Source organism: Hypomesus nipponensis, chromosome 21 (genome assembly GCF_054491055.1).
Source record: "Hypomesus nipponensis isolate SF chromosome 21, ASM5449105v1, whole genome shotgun sequence".
Lineage (NCBI taxonomy): Eukaryota > Metazoa > Chordata > Actinopteri > Osmeriformes > Osmeridae > Hypomesus > Hypomesus nipponensis.
In genome coordinates, this window is record NC_140381.1 from 11,238,424 (window position 1) to 11,256,446 (window position 18,023).

At 39.6% G+C, this 18,023-nt stretch overlaps 1 protein-coding gene and 1 long non-coding RNA gene across 2 annotated transcripts in view; one reads left to right on the forward strand and one right to left on the reverse strand.

Moving 5' to 3' along the window:
* Positions 1 to 15,283, reverse strand: part of ttbk1a (tau tubulin kinase 1a) — a 34,820-nt gene extending 19,537 nt beyond the window's left edge. Inside the window, exons 1-9 of the mRNA XM_084685847.1 lie at positions 15,161 to 15,283; positions 13,925 to 14,072; positions 11,832 to 11,905; positions 11,270 to 11,410; positions 10,807 to 10,911; positions 4,443 to 4,508; positions 4,156 to 4,248; positions 3,850 to 3,975; positions 3,076 to 3,230 (exon numbers count right to left, since the gene is read on the reverse strand). Coding sequence (XP_084541973.1) covers positions 3,076 to 3,230; positions 3,850 to 3,975; positions 4,156 to 4,248; positions 4,443 to 4,508; positions 10,807 to 10,911; positions 11,270 to 11,410; positions 11,832 to 11,905; positions 13,925 to 14,072; positions 15,161 to 15,268 — 1,016 coding nt within the window. The 5' untranslated portion in view covers positions 15,269 to 15,283. The remainder of the gene's footprint in view (positions 1 to 3,075; positions 3,231 to 3,849; positions 3,976 to 4,155; positions 4,249 to 4,442; positions 4,509 to 10,806; positions 10,912 to 11,269; positions 11,411 to 11,831; positions 11,906 to 13,924; positions 14,073 to 15,160) is intronic.
* On the forward strand, positions 12,782 to 16,472 carry LOC146237997 (uncharacterized). The gene is made up of 2 exons (XR_014740634.1): positions 12,782 to 12,915; positions 16,285 to 16,472. It is a non-coding gene; the product is annotated as an uncharacterized LOC146237997 (long non-coding RNA).
* The last annotated feature ends 1,551 nt before the right edge of the window (positions 16,473 to 18,023 follow it).

Below are 18,023 nucleotides of genomic sequence, written 5' to 3' on the forward strand. Positions count from 1 at the left end.
GGCTGTGCCCGACCGGGCCCCATGGGAAAAGGCCCGGCCACCAGGCGCTCGCCATTGAGCCCCACCCCCGGGCCTGGCTCCAGGGGGGGGCCCCGGTGACCCGCTTACGGGCAGGGGCAACTGAGAACCATTGTTGTGTTTCTTCATGGTTGTTTTTTTGAGCCACGCTTTTTCTGGTCTTTCACCTGGAACCTGTTTGCCTTGGGAGACCCTACCAGGGGCATAAAGCCCCCGACAACATAGCTTCCAGGATCACTAGGACACGCAAACCCCTCCACCGCGGTAAGGTGGTGACTCAAGGAGGGGCAAATTTAAAAATTGTACTTAAGGCAATTGAATCAAATACAAAATGGCTGAAAGGGGTGTATTTATGTAAATGTCCACATTGCCTCAATGTGTTTGTGTCACTAAATCAAATGTCATTTTGAATGATGGTTTTTCAAACCTAATAGGCTTTAAGGTGACACCCCCCTGAAATACCCTGTAAGGTTTCACCGTGATATGTGAAAATATGACTGAATTCACCTGTTTGAGCTTGGACCAAATCTGACAATACTCACTATTGGAGAAACAGCTTTCTTTATTATCCAGTTACTGAAATTTTTGCTTTCAATGCCTGGGAACGGCTCAATTGGCTGAGATGTTGTGCTGGTAAGCAAAGGGTTGTAGGTTCAATATCAGTCAGAGGCATAGTTTTTTATTTTTGATTCTGACAAAACAGTTGCTAGTCTTCGAAAGAGCCCTTGGGTTGAATTTGTTTTCAAGAAACAACCTAATACGTTGCTCTGATTGGTTGTAGGTCTATCCAATTGAGCGAAGAGGCATTTGTTTTACGAGTTCGGTTGAAACATGCCCCATAGTAACAGCCCAACGGAGAGTTTTCAGACTCATATTCTGACTAGAATTATGGGAAGCAAATCAGTGCCATAATGTTTTACATTTTAAAAGGCATCGAATACTTAATATTGAAATTTAAACAACACTGAATTCTCATCTGAATATATTTCAACGTAAAATAAAATTCAGGTTGTTAAAATACGAGCCAAAAAAATTGATCTGAAAAAATTCAACCATAAAAGATTCAACCCTATCAAATTTGAGCCAAAAAATTTCGAGCTGAAAAAATTTGAGCCAAATATTTTTCAAGCCTATAAAATTCGACACCAAAAAATTGGAGCCTATGAAATTAGACCCAAAAAAATTCAAGCTTGAAAAATTCTGATTTTTAACATCCGGGATATCAAAGACAGGTAGAGCGAGCCTTCATGCAATATTTGATCACATCGGACTCACCGAAGCATGGTTGTTTTCCCTGGTAGTTATCATGCGTTTTCTCTTCTCTAATGCTCCATTGCTCAACCTATCCTTGGTATCCCGGATGTTGCAAATCTGAATTTTTCGGCTCGAATTTGATAGACAATTTTTTTAGGCTCCAATTTTTTTGGTTTGAATTTTTAAGCTCAAATGTATTAATATTTTTTTTAAATTGCTAGAATTTGAGCAACCTGAATTTTATTTTACAATATATATATATACATATATATTCAAATGAGAATTCGGTCTTGTTTCAATTTCAATATTAAGTATTCAATGCCTGAATCTAACAACGCTTACCACAGGAGAAACAGCTTACTTTTTTATACAGTAACTGAACATACAACAATTCAACAATATTCCACACTGAGAATAGCTCAATTGGCTGGGATGGAGACCTGGTAATTGTAAGGTCGTATGTTCGAATCAAGCCTAAAATTTTGGCCTGTCAAAATTTTGATAATCTGTTTAGTTAAACAGGATGACATCATTCTGAAGTACCACAAACAATTTCACCTTGGTATGTCAAAATATGATTGAATTAGAGCAGTTTCAACATTGGCTGAATCTAACAACGCTTACCACAGGAGAAACAGCTTACTTTTTTATAAAGTCACTGAACATGACACTATTCAACACTGAGAATAGCTCAATGGATGGTGACCTGTAAAGGATAAGGTAGTAGGTTGGAATTGAGCCATTATCTTTTGGCCCCTCATAATTTTGATTATCTGTTTAGTTAAACAAGATGATATCATTCAAGATGATATTGAGATTTTTCATGCAATTTCACCTTGAAATGTCAACAGTCTCTTAACCTTTGTCCCAAAGCTGACCAAAGCTAATACTCTGCCCTTTCTATTCATACAATCACTACAGTTGGTGTGTAGCAGAGAGGATAGAGAGACTGACTTGTAACCTTATGCTCATGAGTTAAAATCCCCATTCAGCCTGTTGTTGGCCAAACATGAAATAGTTTTGCTGTCTTGTTGTCCAACTCTTGATCTTCTACAGTGTACATGTTAATAATATTTTGCCATTTTGCGGAGGAACCTGCATCGCTGCTTGCAGCTATATTTTTCTACTTTACTTTACTTATCGTTCAGTGCAGCGTAATTGTTCCTGACAAGCAGTCTGCAATTTTCCGGCAGTGCGGCATGTTTGTACATACCTCACCATGCTTTTACGCGCAAATTGCGAAACAAATACGCCTGAAGTGGGTGCTAAAGCATTAGTACATGAGGCCCTTAGTGTTTTAATGTCAATAAAAAGTATGAAAAGCATAAATATTTGTATGCATTTTACAATATTAGCCAAACTGACGAAATGTTTGAATGCAAATACCATCTTATCTAGTTTATTTTATTTATGTTAAGAAACAGGTCGGGATATGAAGGTTTTCTTTCTAATAGTCTCTCATTGTTCATTTGCACTTAAAAGCTCAGTGTGTAACAAAAACCAAGACACTAATTGATGCAACCAGAGATGGAAATGTGGTGTCTGCAAGTCGCCCTAGTGTGCCCTAGTGTTTTAGAGGAAATCTGCATTTGACCTGCTTACAATGTACAATTTGTTACGTCCATGCATGCATGCTTGTTTGGGAGCTTGTGGGGTTGCCTAAACTTTACCGGAGCTTCCTTGCTTGAACATCAGAGCCATGGGATCGTTTTATAGTCAAGAGGAGAAACAGAACGCGGTAGTATACGTAGTAATGTGGTAGATGCCAGAAGCGTTGCTGAGCAGAACGGGTTTTGTTCTTACCCCACCATGGCGGCGGTGGGCCGGGTGTTGTGCTGTGGCTGGGTGGAGGTGCTGGTCGACTGGGTAGAGTCGGTCCCTCCTTTCTCCCAATCGAATGGCTCGTTCTCCGTGATGATGCGTTCTTTCATGCTGTTCTCAAACACTGACATCAGGAGCTGATAAATGGAAAAGGGATTCCAATAGGCAGGTATTTAAATTATTGAAGACATTGAGGAAATGCTTGAAGCATAATGAAATGCTTCATTAAGGAATCTGAAGAGGTCTGGCCTTAACAACTGATCAGTTAACAATAATGAAAAATTACAGCTAATGATTACTTTATTACTTTTATACTGTTTGGAATGCTCTGCTATATTAACTCATGAGAACATTGAACGTCAGGGCAATTTCTAGGAACCCTATCTAAAGCCTAAACAAAAGCATTCTAGCATGCTGCATCCTTTTTCTGTGCATGCAAAGGCTATGTTGATGATTGTCATCCCCCTGACGTTTCTTGTGAGAGTTAAACCCCGCATATTGTGATTTTATTTAACTTTGTTACTGTATTCTTTGTCCAGTCCTCTGAGATGCTCAACTTGAGTGTATCAGACACCTGCACCTTACATATATGCAATACAAATTTTGATTTTGTCTTAAACTTGTACTTGGCGATTCATGTCATTAATTTAGTACTTTTACAGCAATTGGGTACTATGTAATACTTCTTCAAATCAGATTTTTTTATGCACAAAGAATTATGGTTATTATATAACAAATATAATTATGTCAAAGTACCTGATAATCTGGCTTGGTGTAATAATCAAGGCCCAATACATGGTCAAGGAAGATTTGAAACTCTGAAGGCATATGTTTCAGCAGCATCCTATGGTCATATCGTTCTTTAATTTGTCCAACTTGCTCCTGAAGACAGAACAGAACAGATTTTTGGAATAATATCACAACAAGCCACCATCTACTCGTTTTCTAGACATTTTTGATACTACATGAAAACAGAATTAATTGATTTAAGTGAACAGACTGCACTTTAACAATCTGTTTTTAAAGATCATGCCATGCTACTAAACAGCAGAGGAAGTCTACCTTATCTTTGATTTTCCGCCATGGTAGCTGACCGACCGCAAATTCCACCAACATGTAAAATAATGACCATAAGTCATCATGGCGACCCATTTCCTAGAAAAAAAAGAGAATGGTAATCTATAGTGACAAGCCGACCATTCAATAAAAAGTACATGGACATAAAAAATACATTCATTGACACATAATTTTGCAGTCTGGAAAAAGGTACTTGCTTAAGGACAAAAACGGATGAATTAATAGGTTAGCAACAATGTTACAAAAACATACGAAAAATAAGAAACATTTACCTTGTTTTTATGTGCATTTACAGAGGCGTATCGGACTGTTCCTCTAAATCCTGCAACTGTTCTAGGCTAAAAAGAAAAACATTATACAACGTCATACAACAATAAGAATCTTATTTCAAGATATTACTATAAATCACAAGTATGGCACTAGAAACACTTTCCATGTATTTTATAAGGTAAGTACTGAGGAAAACCTTAGAAAAATACCTCTTTACATTCATAATTTTTAGATTGCAAAAATGCACTAAAAGAGTCATAGGCTTAACAGTTGGTTCATATTACATAAGCATATGAAAATATATTGAACACTAAGTCAACATGTCTTATTATAGACTCAGATATAACCTTCAGCACTGCATCATGAGCAATGCAGCAATTATGGTGTAATGGATAAACCACAATGAATGTTTAATAATAGCATAAATATTTAACAGTCCACTTGCCTTAAAGGAACATCTTGCACCTTTAAGTCTAACAAAACTGTAGTAAATCACGCTTTTTTTAATGTAAACATAATTAATCTTTTTTGTATGGTAAATTGAATCAATAAAAATATTTTTTAACAACTAAAACAACAAAAGTAACCAAATAGTAAAATAATCCGAAATGTCAGCAAAGGGTCACACCGGGCATTAGGCCAAATACTCCTATAATCTTATGATTTCTCATCTAAGAACGTCAATGTGCTCGGAAATAGGCATGAGATCAAGTGACTGGGATAAAACAATAACAGTATTATTACCCAGATCTAGGTCAGCTTCATCTTACTCAATCAGTCCATGATGAAACAAATTAAAAACATATTCAGAATACAAAATATTTAACCCATAAATGATGTTCCCTGAATAGATTCATAGAAACATTTAGACTCAGAAACTAATAGCCAGCCAGAACTTTAAAATAATCTCATGTTAAACAGAAATGGCAAAACAAGATTATTTGCAGAAAGCTGGCTATCCTTTTGACTATATTACCAGAATACCAAATCTTTTGATATTTTATGTCCAGTCAAACCTTTAGCCCATTTAAGATTTTTTTTTTTACCAAATAAATCAAGCAAAATAACAATTCCTTGTTTTGGGCACCACATGTGCACTTCTCCAGTTTCAGCTGGGGTTGGCAGCCTCTGTGACCTTAGCCTAGGCTAGGGCATCTGAATGCCGAGTTCCCCTATCTGCTTCTGGAACACTGAGGGCCTCATGTACGTACATTTGCAAACGTAGCGTTATTAGCGCCATGGCCAACACGGTGTAAGTGCACGCTGTGATACTTCAGTTTACGTCATATTTACGAAACCTGCAGGTCATCGGGTAAACAGCACCTTTCTCCGCCCACTATACCGTACATTGCGAGCATTTAAAAGAGCAATTGAATGGGCCTCCTTCTCTCTTTCTATCATGGATCAGCCACCAAAGTCAAAACAGCGATGACTGTTTGAAATGATCCTCCTGATGCCAATATTTGTAATGTAGCGAGGAGTATAACAACTGCTGGAATGGAATAAGAACGCTGAGTCGGAGATTCGATGTATTCTTTGATTTCTTCCAGTAACTGTAATATTGCATGGTTGCTTAATCTGCAACACGTAATGATTTCGTGTTCACTCAACTCAAAAGGTGTGATCCTAGTGGCAAAAATCCTTCCTCTTGCTCGGGTTACGGCTGCCATTTCACCAGGAGGCATATATGGGCATCATGGTTTACACGTAAACCGCAAAATGGAAGCATGCTTTCACGGGCGGTTTCTGTACATACCGCGGAATACATAATTAGGCGCACTTTACGCATCTCCTCCCATCTCTTTATGGGAACTCCCACTCTTCCCTTGACCCTCCCGTGAATGTATATGCATGACTCGGAAAAGCGCAATTTGCCATTTTCTCTTCCCGCGACAGGCAGTCTGCGCTTTACCCTCAGTGCGGCATGTTTCTACATACCTTGCCCTGCTTTTACGCGCAAATTGCGAAACATATACGGCTGAAGTGGGCGCAAAAGCGTTGGTACATGAGGCCCTGAGTGCACTAAACACTGAGGTAAACACTAAGTGGCCTGACAGCAGAGCCCTATTCTGTCAACAACACCTGTGCTCTCAACTGGTAGGCTTTTCCGCTCTTTGGCGGCCATTAGAGGTGGATGTCAGCAAAAAGATACTGATTCACTAGTTTTCAGTTGATTCATTGTGTACTGATAACCTACAGTGTGTCAAACCAGAGGCAGCAGGCACTGTACAGACAACTATGGATGGACAGGCTGAATAACAAGGAAAGTTATAGAATGACAAGATACAGTTACATTCTTTTTAATAGTAATGTTGAACTTAACTTATAAACAACACATGTATGTGTGCGACCACTTACGATTTCCCAACCAGTGCAACATTTTACCTACAAAATGCTTCAAAAAAAGTGTTTTCCCTTAATATTGTGCAGTTACGAGTATAATTATGCCTCGGTGTGACCCCCCTCTGCTGTGAGGAAAACAGAAGCTCGGTGACCACACTCACGTCACTCTGTCACCAGGTGTAACGAGGTGACAGCCACGGGAGGAGCAAGGACCTGATGGAGAAATAGGTCGGAGCATGCACTTCAAAATCATAATCCAAAGGAACTGTAACACAAAAAAACAACAAAAGCAAAACAAACCAAGCATTGAAACATAGAACATGAAAAACTAATGCAAGGTCAATAAAACAGGTTCACAAAAACAGACAATACAAGATAAATCATTTGTTCAAAAAGTTCAAACAAAACATGATGATGGACTGGTTATGGGAATTGTCATGCATTGTACAGTACAATGGAATCCTTTTGTCAGAAAGTGGTCAGAATCAGTTTTAGACTCTGGTACTTACACTATATTGCCAAGAGTATTCACTCGTCTGCCTTCACATGTGAACGTGAGTGACATCCCATTCTTAAACCATAGGATTTAATATGATGTCGGCCCACCCTTTGCAGCTATATAAGCTTCAACTTTTCTAGGAAGGCTTTCCACAAGGTTTAGGAGTGTGTTTATGAGATTTTTTTTACAATTCTTCCAGAAGTGCATTTATGAGGTCAGACAGATGTTGGATAAGGCCTGGCTCTCAGTCTCAGCTGTAATTCATCCCAAAGGTGTTCTATCAGGTTGAGGTCAAGCCAGTCAAGTTCTTCCACACCAAACATGCTAATCTATGTCTTTATGGCCCTTGCTTTGTGCACCTGATTTCAATTATTTGGATAGCTGAGTGAATATTTTTGGCAATATAGTGTGGGGGGGTCAGATGGCTGAGCGGTTAGGGAGTTGGGCTATTAATCAGAAGGTTGCCGGTTTGATTCCAGGCCGTGCTAAATTACATTGTGTCCTTGGGCAAGGCACTTCACCTTACTTATCTCGAGAAGAATGTCCTTATACTTACTGTAAGTCACTCTGAATAAGAGCGTCTGCTGTATGACTTAATGTAAATGTAATGTAGTGTATTTGTTTACAAAGGTCTCTACAATACAAACCCTGTTTATATAATTCTGATATGTAAAGTACTGTAAAACCGCATTCCTGGTGGAATCTATATTTTGCTTAAACCCTAAACTATTAACGTGTATTATGTGACAACTGGTCTAAGATAGAACATCAAGTTGTGAGGATCTCATAACACGTGCATTTTACACTCCATTTCTCTAGCATCTCAAGACCTCCTAGCACAGAAATGAAACATCTTAAAAGCATTAGAAACGCTGAATGCGTGCCATACTTCGGTACAAAACCACGCACTCCTATTTATTCTTCACAAATGATTTATTCAGAGGCTCTGGGAGGATCCTTCCTCGTTACTGAGAATACGTGATGAAGCAGCTGGGACGGCCCTTTTCCCGGAATCAACATCTTATGCTTAGAATTCGGTGCTAAAGATATGGCTAATATCTTAGTGCTAACTTTATGCTTAGTGGTTCTATTAAGAAGGCATCCCAGTGGAAGTCATGTTGGCCTGGGGACACTTAGCCACCCACAGACCAGACTGTCTATGTGTAGGGTAAGTGCTTTGTCTGAGAGAGATGGAGAGAGAGAGACATGGAGAGAGAGAGAGAGAGAGAGAGAGAGAGAGAGAGAGAGAGAGAGAGAGAGAGAGAGAGAGAGAGAGAGAGAGAGAAAGTGATGGGGGGACAGTATGGAAAACTGAGGAAATGCAGGAGGAGCCAGAGCCCTGTATTTATCACGAATCAATGAGCTGAAGCTGACTCAGCTGTACTGAGGAAAAGGAGAAAAAAACGAAGGTAGAAAAGGGGGAGGGGGGAGACAGCCGGCCTTGCTGGGGGCCATTGGCCACTGACGCATGCAGGCTCATCAAATATTCATCTCACGCTGCTGTACTCCCAGTTCTAGCAAGGGATCTGCACTGAAAACACTGACAGAGCTACAGCCCGGAAGATGACAGAGGACAGAAGGGAGTAGTGGCGTAGGGAGTAGGGGAGGGGGAAGGGGAGGGGAGGAGAGCTGAGACATAGAGAGAGGAGCAGGTAGTGCCCTCGTCAGAGAGATAAAGGAAGGTAGAGAAAGTAAGTAGGGTAGAGAAAAAGAGAGGGAGGGAGAAGTGATGGAGTGAGTGGTCGATACGAATGGAGTGAGTGGGGACGTGTGAAAAAATAAACTGGATGGTGCCGGTGTGAAGCTGGAGAGATGAGAGGAGGGAGAAAAGAGAGGAGAGAGCTGAGAGAAAGGGAGAGGGGAGTAGACACTGCCTGGGACTGAGATATGAAGAAAGGAAAAGAGCAGAAAGAAGACAGAGGTGAGAATGAGAGAGGAGAATTGGAGCAGCAGACAACACTGTGACAGCGCTTGAGATGGAGGGATGGGAGGAATGAAGGGGAGGGAAGTGAACACAAGAGGATTGGCCAGACATTAAGAAGAGAGCAGATACTGCCTGAGGAGGAGAAAAGGCAGGATGGAAAGCAAAGTAATGTAAAAAAATATAAGAAATTGACAAGAGAAGGGTAGAATGACAGAAGAGAAAGATGAGAGGATTGGCATTGAGACAGAAAAGTGGTGTGTGAGCAGAGAGGCAGAAGGATGTACAGGAATGTGAAGACAAGACTTGGAGGAGTTACTGTGCAACTCGATGAGGAGTGCCTCTAATGATCTAAGAGAACATTTCACACCATAGCCAGATAACAAGAACTCTGCATACACATCTCTTCTGTGTGTGTGTGTGTGTGTGTGCATTTGTGTCCCTGTGTGCGTAGCATGCAAGACTTTAGAGAGAGGCGAGAAGAGAGAAATGAGAGAGGGAAAGAGAAGACTGTTTTAGAACAGAGGAGTTTATTCTCTTCAAGGCACTCCCAATGCAGTCCACCAGATTAGTTCCAGTAAGGCGTTAGCTAAGACTTTGATTACCATGGAAGCTGACAACAAAGGCCAAGGATTAGGATAAGAGTAACAATGCAGGCATTTTTTTCAATCTATTTTAACGGCTCAACAACTGCTCTCTCAATGTCAAATAGATAGCATTGCTTCTCACTTGAACCATTCACAAAAAAGAGTGATGCTTAAAAGTGGACTCCAAACAGCGATATGATGAAATGACTTTAACATCAACAATAATTTGTCATTCATTGTCATAAAAAGCACAACATAGTGTGAAACATTATGTCACGTAACAAAAGTAATTATATTTCCTGATACTTTTATTTCAAGCTATTTTAATAAAGACAAGAGACAGTTAAATTGTGAAAAGGTGAGCTTGTAACATCTAAAGGGATTTCGGCAAAGGGAGAATAAAAGACTGACATATATTAATTAAGGAGCTGACACTTTCATTTACGTTTTGAATCTTAAACGGTAGGCTCAGAGAGTTCGACTTAACTGCTGTCAAACCCTTTCCTTTTCATTCACGTTGGGCACATCTAGTGCGCTCTCTAATAAATGAACCCACTATTGAATGAACTGCACTGCAATGCACCAAAACCTAACTGTGTCCTTATGTAAACAAACAGTGGCTCAGTGGCTCCCTAACTTATTTGAGCTGCGGAGTGACTCACTTGGAGTTTTATAACAGTTAACTAACAGTCAACAGCTGGGAACAAAGATTACATTGATTATGACTTACCTTTGTCAGTTTTTACAATTTCACTCAGATCTTTAAGGTGTCAAAAACACCCCATGAATATTCATAGGTACATGCAAAAAAGTATCATCTACAATCTGTCAAGCGCCTACAGATAAAAATACATCTACCAGAAATGTCTTATAAAAAGCAAGAATTGGCTTTAGTATTTTTTGGGAGGGGGGGCGGGGATCTAATTACAAACCACAGTAATTAAACAAACTCACCAAAAAACTAAACAATTAAATTACAGCACCAGCCGAACCATAGGAAACCAGAGCTGACTTACCGGTCGGACTTCCCCTGTGGTGTTGGTGTATTGACGAGCAAGGCCAAAGTCTAGCATAAAACACTTCCTGTACGTTGAAGGCAACCTTCCCATAGCAAAGTTGGACTGGAGGAAATAAACATTAAACAAATAGACATTAATCAAAGATCGAAAAATATCAAGGACCGTTCACAGTAATGTTATGTACCAGCCAATATAACATCCCAACTTTACTTATGTTTAATTGCCCTTTCACAAATGTATTAAACCCTGTACTTTTTAAAGATTTGTGAAATCAATCAGACTATGATGTGATGAATACATCATGCTGATGATCGCTGCACTGAATAAGAACCGGTTTGTGGGATTAGTGATATATGAACCGGTAGTGATTAATACATCACTACTGGTTAAATAGACCTGATAAAAATAAACAACATATTGAAGAGTCCAGATTGAACCAGACTGAACCAAACATACATACTGGTTTGATATCTCTGTGCAGAAAGCCAACAGAATGGATGGCCTCTATCGACTCCAGGATTTGTTTTCCCAGACGGAGGGTTGTGCTCATGGTGAAGGTCCCTCGAGGCTGACTCCTTCTCAGGTCAGCCAAATTCCGCCCCTGTCGACCCCCAGGGAAAACAACAGGTCAACGGCTTCATTTTACAATATTGAACATCAATCAGGTCAATAGCAGTACTTAATTTACATTAAAGTGGGTAGCTTGGTCAACTTAATGCAATACATCAAGTCAAGACATATCATGTCAGTGTAATGTAAAACTACTTTCTTCTGAATGAGCGTCTGCTAAATGACTAAATGTAAATTAATGAAATAAAGTGGTGAAATATGTCGACAGTGTTTCTGAAATATTTGCCTCACAGTACGATACCTCACATACTGTAGTCTGCTTGATTATTAGGTGTAGTGATAGATTAGTATATTGTGTCTATTGTGGTTTTTGTCATGTGTATTCAAGTAAAGAGAAGCAGTCAGTAGCCATTTGTTTTTATCAATAAGGGCTGGTATATTGATTCACTCACCTGAAGTTGCATCACCACATAGTTGAATTTGTCATTTCTCCCACAGCCAATAAACTTACATACATGGTTTTTACCTGAAACAATCAAACCAATGTTAGCAAGAGAACCTCAACACTTGAGCAAAAAGCAGCTCTACAATCTCTCTTCTCCTTTATCCATAAGAAATTAGATTAGAAAAAAAAGTATTGAATTCTATCTTGGGATTTATTGACTTTAATAGTTACAGACAAATGTGTATTCTATTATGTTCAGTGAAAGATAACTTTGCATAAACTATAGCTCCACAAACATAACACTTGACAAATTTGAGAAGTGTCTTTTTTTCGGAAAAGACAGCGCATGCTCAGTAGCGGAAAGATAATCATTGTTCATCAGGCACCATTAATTTTGATGATACAGTATCCTGCTAATTTGGCTAGGACAGAGAACATTTGTCACAGCTGGTTTCATTATTTATTTTACTCCTTAATGTGACTTAGCAAAGAGCTTTGTGTGACACATATCCATGGTGTTTTCTTATCAGGTGTCATGTCTACATCCGTGCCATGTATCTTGTACACATAAACAATCATATGTATAGTATGTACACATGGACATACCAAACACACATGCAGCATACATGGGCACTGGTGCACTAGCATGCACGCACTAACTCACGCACGCACGCACGCTCGCACAAAGAATGACAGCTTTTCTTCTACGACTCGACAAACGTGAAACACTTCTGTGACGCTCACATGTTTTTGAAAGTCCCCAAGCTGACGTGAGACAGCTTGCAAAATGATCATTCTCCCTTTCTAGTATGATGACCCCCAGCCAGTGTGAGTCATTTGTGTCTCCTGCATGCTGATGTGTGTTTGTACGTGTGTGTGGGGGTGGGGTTGGGGGAGGTTGTGTGCGTGTATGTAAGAGTACCACCAAAGAGGGACTTCAATTCCACGTGACTCTGGTCACGTTCACAGTGTTAGTGCTGCCTCAACCAACAAGCGACGCCAAGTGAGTCACATCTGATATGCATGTGCACACAGTTTCAACTATTCAGTTCTCGATCTCTCCACAGTGTTGGTGAGTTTCAACCAAATAGGTAAATGTTTATACAATTTTAGTTTATATGAGCTTTTGGCCCATCATTTTGCATTACTTCTTTAGGTTTAGTACACTGTTTGTATTTGTATGTGGACTTTACTCTCCTAGGTAATCTTGTATTTAAGATGTACAAGCCCATTTAGGAGAAATATAGTTTCACTAATATTAAATAGATAGGAGGAGTCGGCCTGTCTGTTGCAGTTTTCCTATGCTAATTGTTTTGGGGGAAAGGTCTGATTCAATAACAACGTGAAAAATCGGTGTCAAGCGGTTCACTATTGATTTCTTCGAGTCAAAGCTATTCTTATCTTCCTTTCCCCCATTCCCCCAGAAATTATGGACGTTGTAACATAGTGAAAGATCTGTTTATATGTTGCTTTCCCTGAGCAACAGAATTCAATAGGTTTAATGTACTGTAGAAGCCCACCACAACATTCAAAGACGAACAGGCAGGCTTAAAATGTTTCTGCATTGACCCACTAGACAAGACCTGCTTTCTTAAATAAGCTTTGTGCAGGAAATGCTGTATCTTGATACAGAACACGTTTTCGTATTTTAGGTTAAGGGCTATCGACATACCTTTGTACCTGTGAGTTAAACAAGAAATTTAATCTATTTGAGAGCTATCATGGTTTTATCCATTACAAGTTTGTTGCGGATACAAACTACTTTGTCACTTCACCTGTTGTAGAGCATTTTCATGAAAATGACACATTGGATTCAACAACTGGTTAACTACTAAACAAAAAACACTGTAACAGTTTCTTCCTAGTTTCAGCTGGTTAGCTGGCAGCTATTATAAATGAGTTATGACTGTAGAGGCCATTATCAGCCCTAGTAGCTATTACTAGTGAAAAGTGTGACTACTCTTTACTCCGGAGTTGAAGTTGTTTTTTTACAAAGGCAACTTGGCACAGACAATGTCAAGGACGGGCGACAGTAGGAATCATAAGGAGCTGGCACAGAGTTTGTCGACAGAGCAGTAAAGGTCTGTCCTCTGGCCTCACCCTGCAGTTTCTTTAGGACGGCCACCTCCATCTTCAGGACCTGTTTGGGCTGCTGGGCCGACTCCACCTTCAACGCCACATTCTCCCGTGTCAGCAAGTCTAAGGCCTCGTAGATCTCCCCAAATCCTCCCCCTCCAATTTTCTTCAGCTGAAAAGGATGAGGATGTAATGTTTATTGGCATTTGTTTACGGACATTCAATTGAATTAGAAGATTTAACATACGAGCATGCTAGCAAAAATGGAAAGCACAAAAAAATCCACTGTTTTCCTAATTCGGTTTTGCATGATGGAAATTGAAGTCTGAGTTTCCAGATTCCTTGTAACAAGCAACGTTTTTTTTCTTCTTTACTTATGTATAATGTCACAAAGAGTATATTGACCTGCATTCCTTTCATACATCAACAGAGTTCTAACATTTATTTTTATGTCCTTTTTAATATCACTTTCTTTGGAATGAACAGATGCCCTTGAATTCACAAAGGTTGTTGTTATTGATCATATGCCTGACAAGGCCTCCATCCATTGTGGATGCGCTGTTAGCACGCTGCACCACTGCGTCTGAGTCTCACTTTGCTGCTTTTTCAGCAAGAGCTAAAGTGCTCATAGCCATCGTATTATTGCTTGACCATGACAGCCAAGTGGCCGAGACAAATTGACCACCCATGCGCAAGCGGCCTCTTCTTTCATGCTTTTGGTGTGGAGATCTGTCGATTCTCGATGGTTTCTGACAGTGTAGTTGAACGTATCAAGTCAGCAGAGCAGTGACTCTGCTGTTACACAATACCTTACTTCCTTCCCAGGCCCAATCTTTTCATATGCACGAGTTACTGTAAATTGAATAATTTTAATGGCTGATTGTATCCAAAACCAAAGCTACTAACCAAAGCCAAAACTATTTTTCATGGGTTCTTTCATGGAGGACTACCTGTCTCTCAAGGTCTTAGAATAGGGTCCGGTGATTAAGAGAAAAAGTCAGTAATCATGACTGGTGACATCTACATCATCTGAGGTTTTCACGTGAATGATGTGTCTATAGTGCCTACAGTTAGTGCAGCAGATGATCAAGGACTAGAAGTGCAATTCTAACAGTATTAATGTCAAGGAAAACTGTTTCACCATACACTGTCACTTTTGGTTGGAGACCTAGCCTTTTTTCCCCTTTGTTTAGATGTGCTTGAATCTTTGATGAACAAAAACTGCTAATGAGAACAACATTTTCACAAATGCAAACTCACCACTTTCCATCGATCCTTGACCATGCAGTTGGGCGGCAATATGTCCGCCTGATCTCCAGCCCCATTCATGTTGGCGTTGTCCTGAAGGCCAGGCACTAGGCACTGCATCTGCCAGCCGGACAGAACACGAGCAGCTCCCAGCTTAAACGAGCCATTTATCTGTTAAAGAAAGGGGGGGGGGGGGGGGGTTGTGTTGGACATACATAAGTGTATGTTCCTTCTGCAAAAGACCAAGCCAGGCATCACATATCGCACGCAAAGCAAGAAAGGGGTTTATTAGAACAAGCCATTCCTAGTGTTATCTTGGGCCACTACAAGGGGAAAGGGAAATGGTATTTGTAGTTGTTGAGGCAAATATCATGGACATAAACAATGGTGACTGGAATTAATAGCTGTATAGAGTCTGACACCTAGAGGAGAAGACTGACTAGATATTGAGTAAGTGCTTAGAGAAACTGCAGATGGAACTGCTGAATTATGTGAAAGAATAACTACCAAAATGTCATTCACCTTTGTCCCTAAGAGATTATTTTCGTTAAACAAACACAGTGGTGAAGTCCTAACTGAGGTATGCATCATGTGTGCAACTTGCTTCTATGCCCTCAATATAAATCAAATACAAATGATTTACAGATGTCACAAAGAAAGACATGAAGACCAAACAAGCACTACACTTAATATTCTGCCTGGAATTGTTTGTTAACTAACACGTTTAACAACTTCTTTAATGTCTCCATTAAACACGTGCATGATCAGATAATGTTAGATTTATAACTTATTCAAAAATAATTCGCTAATTATCAACAGCCGCAATACCCAATTATAAAGAACAAAATCATACTTTAGGACATTTTTGAAGTCTAGATGCATCAATGCACTATTTGTAAATCCAAACACTTTATTTGACACTCACTAACTCAAATGTATGGTTTAGCTTCAGGGTCAACAGTAGCATTCAAGTGATGCATGTAAGTACCAAAACCATGCTATTCTGCATGCAGTGCCACGGTTCATTGGTTATCCATGCACAGCTCAGCTCAATTGGGAAAAAAGTACTTAGTCATGCCCTGGTCAACGCTGTTCCAGTAGACTTATGTGGACATTCTTTTTCCCTTCTCCGATAGAATACGTGGCAAAACTGGATTTAGCTGGGTGAGCGAGGAGGGTATTGCCAATGGTTATGTCTTTAAGGCAAGAACTGTCATCCCGCACCAAGAACGTTTTTCTAAACATTTGCAGTGCTACTGCTGGAAGAGTCTCCTGTTGTTGCTTAATTCCTGTTGACTACCCAATAAAGTATAGTCACGAGTGACTAATTTTTCTTTCTACAGGACACTCAACAACATTAATTCTGACTGCAGTTACACTGCAAATGTAGTGAATCATGGTGCTCTCAACTTGCTTACTTCAAAGCCACAAGAACCAGCAATACAAACGCAGTTAGAGTGAGGCGGGATCAAGCAGATATGACTGACCAATAAGCATTCAGAGTAATAGAACATGAGTTCGCACTGGAAGCATTTCCCCAATTTGACTTGCACCTTTCTGTAAGTCAATGCACCTGTTAGGAAATGTAAAGTTACTTGATAACTTCAACTGCACTACTGCACAACAGGTCAACAAGGATGTTGCATCTAGTTTAGTTGCTATAGATAGTCTCTAAGGAAATGGTATATAATTCAGTTTACTTTCCAGTTGGGTTCATCTTAGTGAATAGACTATGAGAAGCATGGGAAATATTATGAACACATGGGGAAATGCTGCAAGTCTTTCCTCCTTTATTTCAAATCATATTTCAAATCAAGGATTATTTTCAGCAGCATTTTCATTTAATTTTCAGAAGCCATTAGGTGCAGTGATAAGTTAAGGCAAAAAAGGAAAGACAAAAGCTGTAGTGCACAATTTGAAAATAGTGAGAGACTTGATAGATTCCAACTAGTTACATTACACAAGTAAGTTTTGCTGTTCTTCCTCAATGAAATACAAAAAGCCTTATAGGAAGTGAGGGAGTTTTTACTCAGCGAAAAGCCAAGGGTTTGCATTCAAGTTTCCCAGATCTTTAAAGCGAATCATGAAATGACTTGAAATCCTAGGAAAGGGGAGCTGCCACAGCCATTTTGTGTTCAAACTGGTGGATATAGATGCAGCCATATTTCCAAGGGACTTTGAAGAACACATAAACCTCTCACCATATTTAAAACCTCTTCGAAAACCTTACGTCTGAGAAAAAATCCTGAGCTTGCCAAATTAAGTCGACGCCAAAACCTTCCTTTGTTAGCCTACAATCCAAGAAAAGTCAAAATACAGAGGTTTGTCACAACTGCTTCCATGACATTCACCAAAGTGAGGTTTGAAGATATCGTTGCACTATTTGGCGAAGTGTTGCAGTTTATTTGAATTGACACAAAATTTAAAATGTATAATACACATTTTTAACAAAACTTATAAAGAAAAACATGCTGAAACAACAACAATTATACAGGACTATGAGAGTTAAATAAAAACGTGAATGGACCAGACAAAGTATATCAGAGCTACATAATGTTTCAAGTGAGAGAGACGACTTTATGTTTAGGCTACAGCACAGAATCGACACTGTCTTGCTAGACTTACCAAAACCACCACAGTGATTCACGTTATTATTTTACTTAATTACTCTAATTGAATAAGAAGGGTACATCGTAAGTAGGCCTACCTAAATAAATGACATAAAAAATGTTGTAGGCTACATCAATTAGGCCTAAGCAATTAACATTTCAACCACCACTGATGGATTTTAGGCTATGAGGCTCCAACACCACAATCTGCCCGAAAAATGTTCTACAGGCCTACTTAATTTCAGTCCTCTCCCATAGACGATCTA